This window comes from Podarcis cretensis, assembly GCF_951804945.1.
Source record: "Podarcis cretensis genome assembly, chromosome: 8".
NCBI classification, from domain to species: domain Eukaryota; kingdom Metazoa; phylum Chordata; class Lepidosauria; order Squamata; family Lacertidae; genus Podarcis; species Podarcis cretensis.
In genome coordinates, this window is record NC_137177.1 from 65,304,690 (window position 1) to 65,319,569 (window position 14,880).

Consider the following 14,880-nt stretch of genomic DNA (forward strand, 5'->3'; position numbering starts at 1 on the left):
ATGTTGACACTTGACCTTTATAGCAGCCCCCCCCCGCCGCTTTGCCCTCTAGGGATGAATGATACTCATACACTGGACATTCAAAGCATTACTTCTCAGGCTGATCTAACTCACGGGGTTGTTGTGTGAACAAAAAAAAAATGTAGTGATGATGAGGGACCTACAATAAATATTTTCTGACTTTGGGATGAAGCAATTCATAAGAAGCATCCATAACTCAGCCCGCGCATTGTATTTAAAAGGTCCGAGAAAGTATACTTGGCAGTACGACTCTACTATTTTCTATCTCTATGACCAGCTGGGGGCGGAGCCTTTGATCATGCCCAAAATACATTTCCACGCATGCGTTGAAAGACTGCACCACTCCCTAAGCTAACATGGCGAAAGCTTGCGGCAAAGGGGTGAGCATGCGCATTGGGAATGATCAAGCCTGGCCGTTTTTATTGAGGCGGGAAAGACCCTTTTGCGCATGCGGTTTAAAGAAAACGAATAAAACAGATTTGCCCGCTTAAATAAGGAAGTACTGTATTCGGTGCTAAGGTAGCATTGTCCTCAAAGTAGCCAATTAATCATTTCCTTAAACCTTTTCTTATCGGTCGCGGATCGATGTTGACCAATAAAAATAATCTATTCCTTTAAGGGAGGACAGAGGCGGGTCCTAACGCTTGACAAGCACTTCTGTCGACTAATCAGAGCCTCGCTCCTTTCGGGGCCGAGACCCGGAAGCTAGGCTCTGTGGGTTCGAGCCCCGCCGGCGGCGCGATGGCACCCAAAGCGTTCAAAATCCGTAGCCTCGGCAGCGATCGGAAATTCGGAGTGGCGGCAAGAAGCCTGAAGGAGTTGCTCTCCAAGGCCTGCGCCTTCCTGCAGGTGCAGTTGAGGTGGTTGGGTATGCAGCGGGCTTTAGGACCGCCGCGGAAATCAAGTGCATGCAGCGGCCCCTGCTGGAGCCGCTGAAGAACTGCAGGTGCTCAAGTTGCTTGTTAATAGAATACACAGAACTGGAGTTGGAAGGGAATCCCAGGGAAATATAGAACTCCCTTCTTTAATCCAGGAAAGCGGGGTAGTGTTCCCCAAACTTGAGTCTCCGCGGTTTTTGGACTACAACTCCCATCATCCCTAGCTAGCAAGACCTGTGGTCAGGTATGATGGGAATTGTAGTCCAAAAAAGCCGGGGACCCAAGTTTGGGAAACACTGGTTTAGAGCAAGCAAACTGATTTAGGGTGGCATCTGAACAAAACCCCAGTGCTCTGGCTAGGATGAGGCCACCTCCTTGCGGAAGTTAGCAGGTTGGGGACTGAGGACTGGATGGGAGTCCACATACACACCACCTTGGGTTCTATGGCGGAAGAAAGGTGGGACATAAATGTAAGAAAAGAATAAAAGTTGGTCTGGGGAGAGGGCTGGCGGGGGAATCTTCCTGTGTCTTGTGACGGCTGCCCTGACTCCATGTGCCTTGTGTCACCTTCCCAACAGCTCCCTTACACTGACTGCCGGCTGTGCTTATATGAGGACGGCACAGAGGTGACGGAAGGGTATTTTCAGCATATTCCAGATCATTCGGAACTCATCTTGCTACCCCCAGGAGAGAGCTGGCACGGCTGTGAGTAGGACAGGGAGTTTTGTTCTATTCCTCCGCCTGAAAACATCCACCGTCCTCATGCATTTTGAGTGTATGCACATAACCCAGCCAACAAATATCACATAGCGTTGTATGAAATTAATAAATTATGAAATAATATTGTTAACTGGGAAATTTCTGTTGATGGTGAGCATGCACATTTTAAGGGTCACATCGAACAAGCTGACTTTTGTACAAAGCAGAAATTTTCTCTTTCTTCCCTTCCTTTCATGAATTACTGTAATTGGTTGCACCACAAATATAACCATGTTGACTCAGATAAATCCAGGTTTGATGCATTCAGATTAGTCAGATATTCCAAATGCTTTGAATGCATGAGAGCTTTTTGAAAATGTTAAGCGTTTCATTATTGCTGTTAATACTGATTAAAAATTAATACTAATTACTGATTATTTTCACTACCATTAATAATAATGAAAAATATTATCTTGATTAAAGCAGGAACGAGCAACCCTGAATAATTTTGCACACACCCTCCCCCCACTCTAACAACCTTGCAGATGTGAGCGAGATCCGGCGGTTTCTTGATGCCTTTTCTAGCCGAACGGATGCTGTTATTCGCGCAGCTCAGGGGCTGCTCTCTGACGAGGAAGCCCCCAAGAGACGGAAGCTGCTGGCTGACCTCATTCAGACTCTCAGTGAAAATATTTCAGGGGAAAGCAGAGAGGAAGATGGGAGATGGTTCGAAGGTGAGCTCTGCCTCGGTGCCGACACGGCCCTTAAGGAGGGTTGTATTTTTCTTCTTATTCTTTGCTAAACATTACACTTTTCATATAATCACAGAGTTGGGAGGCACCCCCAAGGGTCATCTAGCCCAACCCCCTGCGATGCAAGAATCACAGCTAAAGAATCCCTGACAGATGGCCACCCAACCTCTCTCTCTTCTTTATTAATAATATTTATTAACAGTTTTGTTTAAAATTACAATACCAATAAACAATACAATATAACATCTCTTGACATAGTTCTCTTCACTTCTTTGGACTCCCTCACATCTCCCGCTCCTGCGTTCCTGTTTATAAATTTTTTTCCAGCAAATTTATCCCCTTATTTCTATTCTTATTATCTACTTTTCCAATGTTATATCTCTGATTTTAACTATCCTTTATTCAAATCTTAAAGAATTTAAATATAACCTACAACTTCCAAAAATTTTTATCCTTTCTTAAATTTAGCTTATCTTCGTAGTTCACTTCATCTAGCTTAATGGTGCCAAGTTGTTTATACTCTCGCATCCTTCTTAACATTCATACAATTTACAATATTTTTGTAGATAAATCTTAAATTTCTTCCAGTCTTCTTCCACCGTCTCTTCTCCCAGGTCTCGGATTCTGCCAGTCATCTCAGCCAGTTCCATATAGTCTATCAGTTGCATCTGCCATTCTTCCAGTGTGGGTAGATCTTGAGTTTTCCAATGCCTAGCGACAAGTATCCTTGCTGCTGTTGTTGCGTACATAAAAAATGTTCGGTCCTTCTTTAACACGTTCTGGCCGACAATACCCAAAAGGAAGGCCTCTGGTTTCTTAGGGAAGGTATACTTAAATACCTTTTTCAGCTCATTATATATCATTTCCCAGAAAGCCTTCACTCTAGGGCAAGTCCACCAGAGGTGAAAGAATGTTCCTTCATTTTCTTTACATTTCCAACATTTATTATCAGACAAGTGGTATATTTTTGCAAGTTTGACTGGGGTCATGTACCATCTATATATCATTTTCATCACATTTTCTTTCAAAGCATTTACATGCAGTAAAATTCAGCCCAGTAGTCCACAACCTCTCCCAGTCCTCAAACATAATGTTATATCCAATGTCTTGTGCCCACTTTATCATAGCTGATTTAACCGTTTCATCTTGTGTATTCCACTTCAACAGCAAGTTATACATTTTTGAAAGTACCTTAGTCTTAGGCTCTAACAATTCCGTTTCTAGCTTCGATTTTTCCACCTGGAATCCTAACTTTTTATCAAGTTTGAAAACTTCTTTAATCTGAGCGTAGTGTAGCCAATCTCGCACTTTATCTTTCATTTTCTCCTGACTCTGCAATTTCCAATTATCTCCATCTTTTTCTAATATTTCCCAATACTTCGGCCATTTGGCCTCCATACTGAGTCTTTTCCGGGCCTTAGCTTCCAATGGTGAAAGCCACCTTGGAGTTTTGTTTTCCAATAAGTCTTTGTATTTTGTCCAGACATTAAACACTGCTTTTCTGACAATATGGTTCTTGAAAGTCTTATTGATCTTAACCTTGTCATACCATAAATATGCATGCCAACCAAAAGCATTATTAAAACCTTCCAAATCTAATACATCAGTGTCTTCGAGAAGCAGCCAATCTTTTAGCCAGCAGAAAGCTGCAGCTTCATAGTACAACCTTAAGTCTGGCAGGGCAAAGCCCCCTCTTTCTTTCGCATCAGTTAATATCTTAAACTTAATTCTGGGCTTTTTGCCCTGCCAGACAAATTTAGAAATATCTCTCTGCCACTTCCGAAAGCACTCTGTTTTGTCCACAATTTGCAAAGTTTGAAACAAGAACAGCATTTTTGGCAATACATTCATCTTTATAGCAGCGATTCGGCCTAACAAGGAAAGTTTCAATCTTGTCCAGCTTTCTAGGTCTCTCTTAATCCAACCTCTCTTTAAAAACCTCCAAGGAAGGAGAGTCTACTACCTTGCAAGGGAGTCGATGTTTCATTTTGGGTGCGTCCAAAGCCCCTTGGAAGAGGAAGCCCAACACAAAGCATTGATTCCTGCACACCTCTCAATCTCAGCTCATGCAGAGATAGTGACATGATCTTGAGCCAAAGGCCTGAAATACTCAGGCCTGAAATACATAATCTGGGACTCTAACCACTACACCACACTGCCTGTACAGGAGTAAGATCAAATAGGGGTTCTTCGCCCCACACCTTGGGTATTAAAAAGGCTTCAGAACTGCTTTCAGAAGAAGGGCCTGTTTTATAGATGCGGGTAGAAAGTTAATGGGGTTTCCCCCCTCTCTCCTAGGGGTTGACTCTCGCTTTAAGACGAAGTCCAGTTACATGCGCTACAGCTGTGAGAGCAGGATCCGAGGTTACATGAAAGAGGTAATGCATGTTTGATGCAGCCCATAGTTCACCTTTTAGATGCATCAGTTATCACAGGGAGGGCCATATGGAAGCAGCTAGTAAAAGTTTTAAAGGTCATATTTAAACAGTATTATAATGATTATAAATGGGAAGTAGCTGGGGAGTTAAACAGTAGGGGACCCTACTGGACACAGGACTGTCCGATTACACACACAAATATTTAAAATCACAAGTCTGAGGGGTGGCGGGAAGAAGCCTGAAGGAGTTGCTCTCCAAGGCCTGCGCCTTCCTGCGTACAAAAAACATTTTTTGAAGATTTTGGGGGCAGAGGGGCTAGCTACCCATCTTACATTTTCATCTACATTTTTCTTTTAGTTAGTGGATTCCACTCAGCTTAGTTGTACTCAGAGCAGCCTCAGTGTAGTGAATGAACATGACTAAACTGGACCCATTCATTTCAATGGGTCACCTCTGAGTAAAACTTAGTTGAATACCACCCAATGCATTTGTGAACCACCTTGAAGATCCATTCAGCCAAAACATAGGGTAGGAATCCTTAAATACATGAATACGCCACAGCTTTGTTTGTTTTGTTTTGTTTTGTTTTAAACAAAGGTCAGCAACTATGCTTCCGCACTCCACCCAGCCGTCCAAGCTAAATTCAAAGAGATTGCGGAAGAGATGCTGTTGAAATTAAAGTCAGAGAGGTACAATGGCTGTTATTTTGACAGGAGAGAAGACAAGAAGGTCTGTCTTTGCACACCAGAAGGCTGGTTCTCTTGTCAAGTAAGTTTCAAACTAGTTTCTGGTGCGCCAGCTGCCTAGACTTCTGATGAGGTCAGCAGATTCACCTGCATGTTCAAGCCATACCCCTTAAGGACCCCTTTTCACAGGTTCTGGTGGGCTTCAGACCCCCATGTCTGGGGGAAATGAGGTCCTAGTTCTTTGGAGTCCAAGGCAGGGACAGGCAAGGATCGTGTTTCAGAAGCAGCAACTGAAACAGTTCAGAAGAGTGGGAAGGGAATCCACGGCGGGCAAGAGGTGAACCTCCGACGGCAGCAGCGTGAGTAGGACAGAGATGGAGACAGAGCAGGCGCTATCCTTGGCAGGATTCTCTCTTCAGCCTCTGATTGAAACCTGGCCTCCGAGCTTCCCTTTGTAGGGCTGGGCAGAGCTGGATAGGCCCTTGCAGTGCCCCAACTGGCTTAGTTCTCAGTTGCATTCCTTAGAGCAAAGGTTTAAAACTTTTTGAGTCCACGTCTCCCTTGACCACCGACATTCTTAATGCGGCAACCCTGTGGGGGCTCAGAAGCCCAGTTATGTCTCCCCTTGCCTGCAGAGCTGGCAGCCTCTCACCCTTTTTCAAACACCCTCCCTTGTGGAACGTCCCCTCGGCCTCTTCCTCTCCCCTCTTCTTCGGAGTCCTCCGGGCAGCTGCTACCACTGTGCCTGGTCTCCTAGCTGTCCCCTCAAAGAGAGGTACCTCCTCACACTGCCCTGGGACTTGTCTGTCCATTCCCAACAGCAAGGGCTGGCGGATTGGCTGGGTGGGCTCCCTCACCTGCTTGCTTGCTTGCTTGCTCCAAGGCCTCAGAGGCACTATTCACCTGTGGAGCTTGTAGCCAGGACTGCAACAAGCAGCTGTGCAAGCCTTTGAGAGGCAAAGATGTGAGAGGGAATCAGGAGGAGGGAAGAGGGTCAGAAGCCAGTGTGACCTGTGGCACCCCTGAGCATCATTCAAGGCACCCCAGGGTGCCACAGCACAGTGATTGAAAACCACTGCCTTAGGGTTTAGGACTCGGGAGACCAGGGTTCAGATTCCTCCACTCGGCCTCAAAGCTTGCTGAGAGTTGATGCCTCTCAGCCTAACCTGCTTCACAAGGGCACAGGAGGGAGCTGTGATCCTCATTCCATGACACCCTGTCCCCTTGCAGAGATTTATTTAAACTTGTTTATTTTTATGTAAATTTATGTATTCCCTTTTCCCCATGAACTCTCAGCTTCGGTTTTTATTTGGTTTGATGTTTTTATTATGTTTTTAGATATGCTGTAAGCTGCCCAGAGTGGCTAGGGAAACCCAGCCAGATGGGCAGGGTATAAATAACAACATTACTGTATTATTATTTCATGCTGTCGTCTTTCCGCAGGGCCCTTTTGATGCAGAAAACTGCCCTAGCCAACACTCCATCAATCCGTATGGGAACAAAGAGAGCAGAGTCCTCTTTAGTACCTGGAACCTCGACCACGTGTAGGTACAAGTGCAATATCTGAACGGGCATTTCCTGTCGTTTTGGAAAGACAAAAGGCATCGGAAGGCAGACTGATTTCCAATTTTGGGGTTGGACAACCTATTCCAGCTCAGGGGCTGTGTTGCTAAGCAGGCAGCCTTCTGGGGGCCACATTACAATGCTGGGTGGGGCAATGGATGTTACTTTAAAACAAACTTGAAAAGCAACAGCCCTGAGCCCTGAGATTCAGGACTCAGAATTCTGCTATTTCCCCTGGGTTTGCACAGAACGTGCACTGCCTTGGGTCCCCAGGAAACATTTGCTTGTTTCCAAATTCTGAAAAAGGCTCTAAACATTAACATCCACAGGGCTTGCTTTCTGTTTCAGAATTGAGAAGAAGCGGACGGTCCTCCCGACGTTAGCAGAAGCTGTAAAGGGCCGAGACGGCAGGGTAGTGAACTGGGAATACTTCTACCAGCTCCTGTTTACTGTCCATAATCTGAAACTGGTGCACATTGCCTGCCACAAGAAAGCCTACCACAACCTCAGCTGTGACAAGAGCAAGATCTACCGAAAACGGAAAGGGGTCCACAAGATCCGGAAGTGACCCCCCCATTTGCCAAGGGACTGACTTCTAAGTTGTGGGCTGATGTACCTTTTTCCTGAGCACTTGGGTGGGTGGTCTGGCCGATGAGCCTTTATTTTGTGGAGTCCCAATGCCTTCTGGCCCTTGACCTCAGTTGCACGTGGCTGTCTCCATCAGGAGGAAGGGCACACGTTTTTGAACTCCCGGATGCTGGCAACTCCATTTATTTCCCTGATGTGGGTGCCTATTGGCCAGGGCCCATGCGGTCACCCAAGTCAAACAATGGATTCTTCTCCACATCCTATGGGGATTTTGCAATGTTTAAATGGAAGGCTCATTGTTTACCTATATGAGTACTCGTGTGGCGGAAGTTCCACCATGCAAAGCATGGAGAAACCCTAAATCAAGTAGTAGAAACAGAAAATGGCTTCACTGCCTTATGTTTTCTGTGCCATTTTCAGTCTGGCTTATCCTGCAGTACTGCAGAACGGAACATGAAAAATAAGAAACCAATCACATATGCTTGTATCCTTCATTTCAAGCCCAGAGCTTGTAAAGCCCTGATTTTATTTCTGTAGCATATCTAGCTCTCCTGTCTAGTAGAGTCCTAAGCACGTCTGTTCAGAAACAAGTCCTATACATTTAGGACAAATGTATGCTCCCCCCATACCAACTCCCCCTTCTCGCCAAGCCCTGTTACCTCTTCAGCTCCCAACACATTCTCCCCCCAGTCTTCTCCCTCACTGTTTTCCCACCAATCCCCTGTCTCTGAGCCTTCTTCCCTTTGGGGATTCCCCAGCTGGTTCTTCCTACCATTTCTCTGCATCCAACAAGTCCGTGACACCAGGACCCAAGGAGTGTATCACATGCAAAATGTTGGTTGCTAGCCATGAAAATAGAAAGGAGGACAGGGATTAATGCAGTGAGCACTGTGATGTCACACAGACAACTATGGTTCTCTAAGCAGTGTGGGATAATGCTTAGAGCGACCGGGGTCAAAATCCCCACTTGGCCCCACTGGCTGACCTTAGGCCTGTCACTGCCTCTCAGGCTAACCTACCTCACAAAGCTGTTGTGGAGATTAAATAAGGGGGGGGGGGGAACCATGTACACCACCTCAAGCTCTTTGGAGAAGAATGTGGGCTATAAACACAGTAAATAAAACACCTCCCAATTACTTTCGGGGGGGGGGGCGTGCAGGAAACAGAGGTGGTTTCCTTTCAATTTGACTCTCTAAATCAGGGGAGGATACCCTAAAGCCCTCCAAATGTTGAGACTCCAGCTCCCAATTTAGCTTGTTTGTACAACCAATTGTCAAGTATGCTTTGAGTCCAGGAACATCTGGAGGGATGCAGGTTAGCCTAACTTACTATAAAGAGCTAGACAGATTAGTGGAGGAAAGGATTATCATCTGTAATTAGCTAAGGCGACTAAGAGGAGCTAAACTGTGAGAATGCCTGGTTTCCAGATGCCCATTTGGAGGCACCTAACTTGCTGCTGTAAGACGTTTGAATAGAGCAGCCTTCCCCAGCCTGTTGCCCTCTAACTGTTGGACTACAACTCTCATCATCCCTGATCCCTTGCTGGGTGGTTACTGGGAATTTATAGAGCTCACAACATCTGGAAGGCTGGATTAGATGACACATCTATTATCCACCAGGGCTCTTCTACTATTTCTCAAAATCCTCTGCAACAGTCTAGGCTTCTGTGGCAGATCAACTGGGGTAGAAGCTTCCTTGAAGTAGAACATTTGGTAACACCCCCCTCGCTGCCCCGCTTAGCCCTGTGGCTCCTCAATTTCTGCACCACTCCTCCATGCTGTGTTTTCCTCATGTGCAATAAAAATTAAATAAAATCCTGCCAACACAAATAACACTGTCATTTGGGAACTATCCAACAGTCTTCCGTTCATTAGGAGCAACAAAATCCAGAGAGCAGATTTCTCTTCTCTGGCATCAGCCGCTTTGCAACATGAACTAACACAACTTAAGGGCTCTATAAATCGTTTTTAATTAGTTCTCTACTAAGCTTCTGCCGTTCTAGGCCGCTGCCTCGCAACCTGGGTGATCAGCAGTGCAAGAAATACTGTAGGCAAAGTGGACCGTTACCTCTTTGGAAAAGGAGGCTGGAGGGGATAGTCATTCATACTGGGGCTAGCATCTCTCACTGTGCCCGAGAGATCCTGCAAACTCTCCTCCCAAGCTTGCTGGTGCGACCCCTGAGGTCTAAGCGCCTGCAGGAAGTTGCCAAGTGACCCCACAACTCCTACCTTCCAAGCTTGCATTCTCACAGGAATCAAGATACTGACTTGTTTCCCACACACATGCTGCTTCTGGGAACTGTTTGCTCTTCTCCCCTTCTGGGAGTCAGGAGTTGTTCGTAACAAGTGCTGTCAAACTTTCTGCTGACTTTCTGCCTTTGCCTCACACACAGTCTGTGACATTGCCTCCAACATCTGAACTGGGAGGGTTAACTTTTTCAAAAAAGAAGATGCACTTCTCTAGAAGATGCAACAACGGTGGTGAGATGCACATTTGCGTCAGGGAAAAATAAATGGCAGCTACTGAAGGTGACTGGGTCAGTGCTCGGTGCTCAAGCGACTTCTTCCTTTTCATCGTCATCATCGTCCTTGGCTATGAAGTGTCCCTTTCTCAGCTCTCGCCTGCTGGCAGACACCCGGGAGAGAGGATGGGCTGGGAGGTCCTAGGAAAGGAACAAGCCAAGAGCAGACTTAATGCATGGGCCAAGGTTGCTTCAGACAGACCACTCGGGGCCCTGTGTGACTCCAGCTCCCATCAGCCTCAGCCAGCATGGGATCATGGGAACTGTAGTCCAACAGCATCAGGAAGGTACCATGTTATTCCTAGAATGCATGAACATCCAGGACAACCGATTAGACATGTAAAGTTTCTGCAAATTGTGAAGCTGTGGAAAAGAACTGTTCCCCCTCCATTCTCCCCCTCCCTGGGAAATTTGGGGGGGGGGGAGGGAATTGAAAAAAAAATGCATTTTTTTAAGCACCCTTAATGGATCAAAAGTCACTTTGTTACTTTAGGAACATAAAATGTCTTAAAATATATAAATTGGTTTGCCATTAAATTATCATGTTTGATATACTAAAAATGCAATTTATTCAGTCAATGATTACAAATTGAATTTACTTTTTAATTTCCTGAGAAAAATAAAAGTTAGAAATGGAGCTACAAGCTGCTGAACTGCAAAGAAACTCTTTGGCATCTCTCATTCTGCTGGTTTATGAGAACCAGGCAAATAAAAACAAAAACTTGATAAATCAACAACATTTATAGTAAAACAAGAAAATAATTATCTATTCTTGGTTGTATTCAGTCATGAGTAGATCCACTGAAATTAATTAACCTAAGATAACCATTCAATGGAACTACTTTGAGTAGGACTAGCATTGAACACCACTTTATGTCTCCCTCAGCCCTTCAGTGTCAAACAGACATAAAACATTCATTTCCATCAAAAAAGGGAGCAGTTAAGTGAATGACAGGTGGGCAACCTCACCCATACTTAAAATTTAGCTCATGAGACTAGATCCTAATAAGGAGCCAAAAAGCTCCCCTACCCAAATTTATTAGTTGTCTCAGAAGTCCTACAAAGACATATATTTTGGGCACCCTTGAAATTATTAGCTGTGATGACTATGTGACTGTTTTTAAATGTTTTTATTTTTTAAAATTGTTTTTCTTTCTCTGGTTTCTTATGGGCAGGATATACGTTTAATAAAATAATAATAATAATAATACGAGAGCTTCCTAAATGAGTGGGATTTGGGTTGCAGCCATAACCCCAAGCTTCCTTCTGCTGACCCCCTTCCCCTACCTGCATAAACGCCACACTGCCAAAGAATCGATCTACTGGCAGTGGCTGGTTGCTGTCCTCATTCAAGAAAATGCTGTTGTCCAACTTGAAGCCTTGACTCAGCACCTCTGGCTCCATCTCAGAGTCATCCGACAACCGAGCTCCACAGCTCTCCTCTTCCTCTTCTTCTTCCTCATTCTCTTCCTCCACATTCTGGACACGGGGCTGGAAGAGGGCTTTGCCATCCGTACCTGGCGCTGATGGCTTCACACAGAGGCCATCCTCTTCAGCCTCCAGCATCTCTTCAGCTATCTGAGGAACCTCCTTCCCTTCACTTTGCAGCATCATCTTGAGGTGTGGAAACTTCACGCCTGAGGCGGCTTTATCGGCTGTCTCTTTTGGGAAGAGAAGGTGGCTGGTGCTCGCACAGAAATTGGCTCCTTGTATCTCCCGTTTGGCCAGGCTTTTCTTTTCACATTTTAGCTTCTTTGAAGGGCGTCTGTCAGTTGCTTTGCGTGAAGGACCCTGTTTGAACAAAAAAAAAGCCATAGAGACTCAAACCTCCACATCAAATTGATGATAAGCAGAAAAACAAGTTTCAGTTAGCCCAGAACAGAGATAGGATACTATTACTGAACTCTCAGGCTCAAATCTCACCCAACTCAGCAATGACCCAATTCTGACCCAGTCCCTCTCAGCCTCGTAGGGTTGTTGAGGATGAAAGGAGAATTCCATATGCCCCTCCAAGCAATTTGGAAGGAATGATGGGATATCAATGACAAAATAATTTTTTTCTTACTAACCATCATTTCTACACCAAGCTCTTACAAAGAAATCTAAGAATCTGCAAAGCAAATATAACAGATCTGTCTATCCAAGTTAAGCCCATATGAAAATCCTGAAATCCTCTTAGAATGGAGTGGTGGACAGAAAGAGACAGCGACACAATAATTGGACTTGGACGCCATAAGGCCTGGGTTCAAATCCCCCTTCAGCCACTGACACTAGTCTGGCTGATCTGAGCCATTTTCTCTTGGTCAAGCCTACCTCACACGGGTGTTGTGAGAACCCTTCATTGGGGGAGGGGTCACCCATGTGATCACCTTGAGATATTTAGGGAAACGATGCAATAAGAACACACGAAACAAAACCTGTTTATTACTAACCCGGTGACCAATTCACACAAACACGAGGCAATTATTTGCATAAATTAGCATACGCACAACGGGCAACCCTCTATGGTGAAGCATCCCTAACGGCCACCGCCAACCTGCAAATATTTAAATGTATCAATATATATTAGCATATGCAAATCAGGGTGGAGCAGAACCTCCACCTTCGACTCACACTCCCGGCCCGCATGGAGAAGAAGGTCTGTCCGCAACCAGGTCAGGTCCGCCAGGCACCATCACCAACTTCCGGCGGCACGCAGAGCTACTTCCGCAGCCTCCCCGCAGGGAAAACAGCCAACCAAGATCAATATTCGGGCTCCTTCAGAAGTCACGGCCGCCATTTTATTCTGTGCGCTACGTCACCCCGCCCCCCGGAGAGCGAGATCATCGCCATCTTTGTTTAGGGCAGCGTTGCTCAGAGACAAAAATCAAGCGTCTCCAGTCTCTCCTGTGTTTCGCCCCAGTCAGAACTTATAGAGCTGATGTCTTACCCTCGCCGTCCGTCTTTCTTCTAGCAGTTTTAACGACGAGATCAGGACTTAGGAGGTCACATTGAGGAAAGAACGGACATCTTTCTCGAGGGCAACCGGGATGTCTGGTGACGATACACGAAACACAGAGCCACAAAAATTATAGAGAGATACGATCTGAATCTCACGTTTCAAAAGACCCCTTTTCTAGATCGCTAGTGAGAAATCCTATGTTTTAGGCTAGGTCCCACATGCAAAACAAGCGATCATAAATGTACGAGGTAAACACATACATAAGTATATAAACCACGTGTCTGAAATAGTACAGGAGAACAATCCTGGAGTCATTTTGACTCACCCAAACCATTTTGACTCTCGCAGTGACCTCAAATATTTCTCTGCAAGGAGGAAGGAAATGGGAAAGCCTCTCCATTGTCTTTTGCCTACCTGTCTTAAGGGCATATGTCTGTATGAATAGGGTGAGCCTGTGACCTGGATTCAGGAACTAAAGTATTTACCATCACAAAAGAATGGGCTGCCCAGGTAATGCAATCAGTCACTATTGGATTTCTGCTGTAGACTGCCCCTTCTGTGATGTATGTATGATATATTGGGGGGTGGCCTCTAAGCTTACAGGGTGGCAATTTCAAAGAGTCTATACAAGGGCTTGTACGCCATTGTTCTGGCAATCCTCCTCTCTCCTGGGTGTGTAGTGAGTGAGGACCCTGTTGCAACAGTTTTAATAAAGATCAGGCTTACTAGCTGCCTTGCTTCTCAGTATTCTCTGGTTGGCCTCTGTTATTTTCTCCTTCCGATAGGGAACCTACCTAAGGACTCTATACGGGCTCTTGGACACCCAATAAGGGAAAAGGAGCAGTTTTTTTTCCTGAGAACAGGTGGGATGAAGCAGCAGGTCCCTCTCCTTCCAGAACAAAAAATAATCGCAGAGCATCTGCTGGCATGCAGAAGGTCCTAGGTTATCCCCAAAGGCATCTTCAGTTAGGGCTGGGAGAGAACCCTTCCTGAAACCCTGGAGAACTGCTGCCGTCCAGTGTAGACAATACTGAGCTAGACAGGGCAATGATCTGACTCAGTATAAGAAGTCACAAATGCCTGGTTCTTCCCTGTACTTGTTTAGCACTTCCGTTTCCATGTTTTCTCAGCAATGGATATTTGTTGCTATTCTGCTATTTGCTGTCCACCCAGTTGGCATACTGCCTCTGCCTCTTTTTTTGCAGGGGACCATATTCTGGAATTAAAATGATCCAATTGTTCTGCAGGAACAACTGCTCCCTGGTTACATAGGCTAAATATCTCGTGTAACTAAGGAGAGCATATGGAAAGGAGAAAAGGCTCCTGTGTCTTCAGCTTGGAAGAGGGAATATTGGCAGGTGAACCTTCTCATGTCACAGTGCTGTAGGGAGGTAGCTGCATCTGTGGAAATTCTTCCTCCAGCTTTTAAACACACAATAGCCTTTGCTGGCCTCATTTGCAACTTGCTACTCTCCACAGTGGGTGGCGCTGTGGGTTAAACCACAGAGCCTAGGAGTTGCTGATCAGAAGGTCTGCGAATCCCTGCAACGGGTGAGCTCCTGTTTTTCAGTCCCTGCTCCTGCCAACCTAGCAGTTCGAAAGCATGTCAAAGTGCAAGTAGATAAATAGGTGCTGCTCCGGCAAGAAGGTAAATGGTGTTTCCGTGCGTTGCTCTGGTTTGCCAGAAGCGGCTTAGTCATGCTGGCCACATGACCCGGAAGCTGTACGCCAGCTCCCTTGGCCAATAAAGAGAGATGAGCACCGCAACCCCAGAGTCGGTCACGACTGGACCTAATGGACAGGGGTCCCTTTACCTTTACCCTCCACAGTTAATACCAAGCCTAAGAAGAAAG

General features: G+C 45.6%; 3 protein-coding genes across 4 annotated transcripts in view; 1 reads left to right on the plus strand and 2 right to left on the minus strand.

The window, feature by feature from the left end:
• Window positions 1-14,880, minus strand: part of ZNF362 (zinc finger protein 362) — a 210,759-nt gene that overhangs the window by 74,260 nt on the left and 121,619 nt on the right. The window lies entirely within an intron of this gene.
• DFFB (DNA fragmentation factor subunit beta) lies at window positions 717-8,037 on the plus strand. The gene is made up of 7 exons (XM_079987223.1): window positions 717-870; window positions 1,478-1,604; window positions 2,144-2,332; window positions 4,649-4,728; window positions 5,326-5,496; window positions 6,858-6,958; window positions 7,326-8,037. Exons 1-7 carry the CDS (start codon window positions 763-765, stop codon window positions 7,543-7,545), a joined length of 996 nt encoding a protein of 331 aa, XP_079843349.1. The 5' UTR covers window positions 717-762; the 3' UTR covers window positions 7,546-8,037.
• LOC307222168 (UPF0688 protein C1orf174 homolog) lies at window positions 9,511-12,852 on the minus strand. 2 transcript variants are annotated; one of them, XM_079987327.1, is made up of 3 exons: window positions 12,700-12,852; window positions 11,374-11,877; window positions 9,511-10,227 (listed from the first exon to the last, which is right to left on the minus strand). In XM_079987327.1, exons 1-3 carry the CDS (start codon window positions 12,712-12,714, stop codon window positions 10,117-10,119), a joined length of 630 nt encoding a protein of 209 aa, XP_079843453.1. In that variant the 5' UTR covers window positions 12,715-12,852; the 3' UTR covers window positions 9,511-10,116. The 2 variants fall into 2 exon arrangements, with proteins under 2 accessions (XP_079843453.1, XP_079843452.1); XM_079987326.1 differs by lacking the exon at window positions 12,700-12,852 and adding an exon at window positions 12,576-12,617.

What these genes read in the sequence shown, in the direction of transcription:
- DFFB (XM_079987223.1), top strand. Translation starts at nt 763, where the DNA reads ATGGCACCCAAAGCGTTCAAAATCCGTAGCCTCGGCAGCGATCGGAAA. An exon ending in AAGGCTGGTTCTCTTGTCAA is followed by an intron (nt 5,497 to 6,857) that starts GTAAGTTTCAAA and finishes GTCTTTCCGCAG; the next exon opens with GGCCCTTTTGATGCAGAAAA. An exon ending in ACCTGGAACCTCGACCACGT is followed by an intron (nt 6,959 to 7,325) that starts GTAGGTACAAGT and finishes TTTCTGTTTCAG; the next exon opens with AATTGAGAAGAAGCGGACGG.
- LOC307222168 (XM_079987326.1), bottom strand. Translation starts at nt 12,602, where the DNA reads ATGCTTCACCATAGAGGGTTGCCCGTT. An exon ending in ACCATAGAGGGTTGCCCGTT is followed by an intron (nt 11,878 to 12,575) that starts GTGCGTATGCTA and finishes TTGTTCAAACAG; the next exon opens with GGTCCTTCACGCAAAGCAAC. An exon ending in GCAGTGTGGCGTTTATGCAG is followed by an intron (nt 10,228 to 11,373) that starts GTAGGGGAAGGG and finishes TTCCTTTCCTAG; the next exon opens with GACCTCCCAGCCCATCCTCT.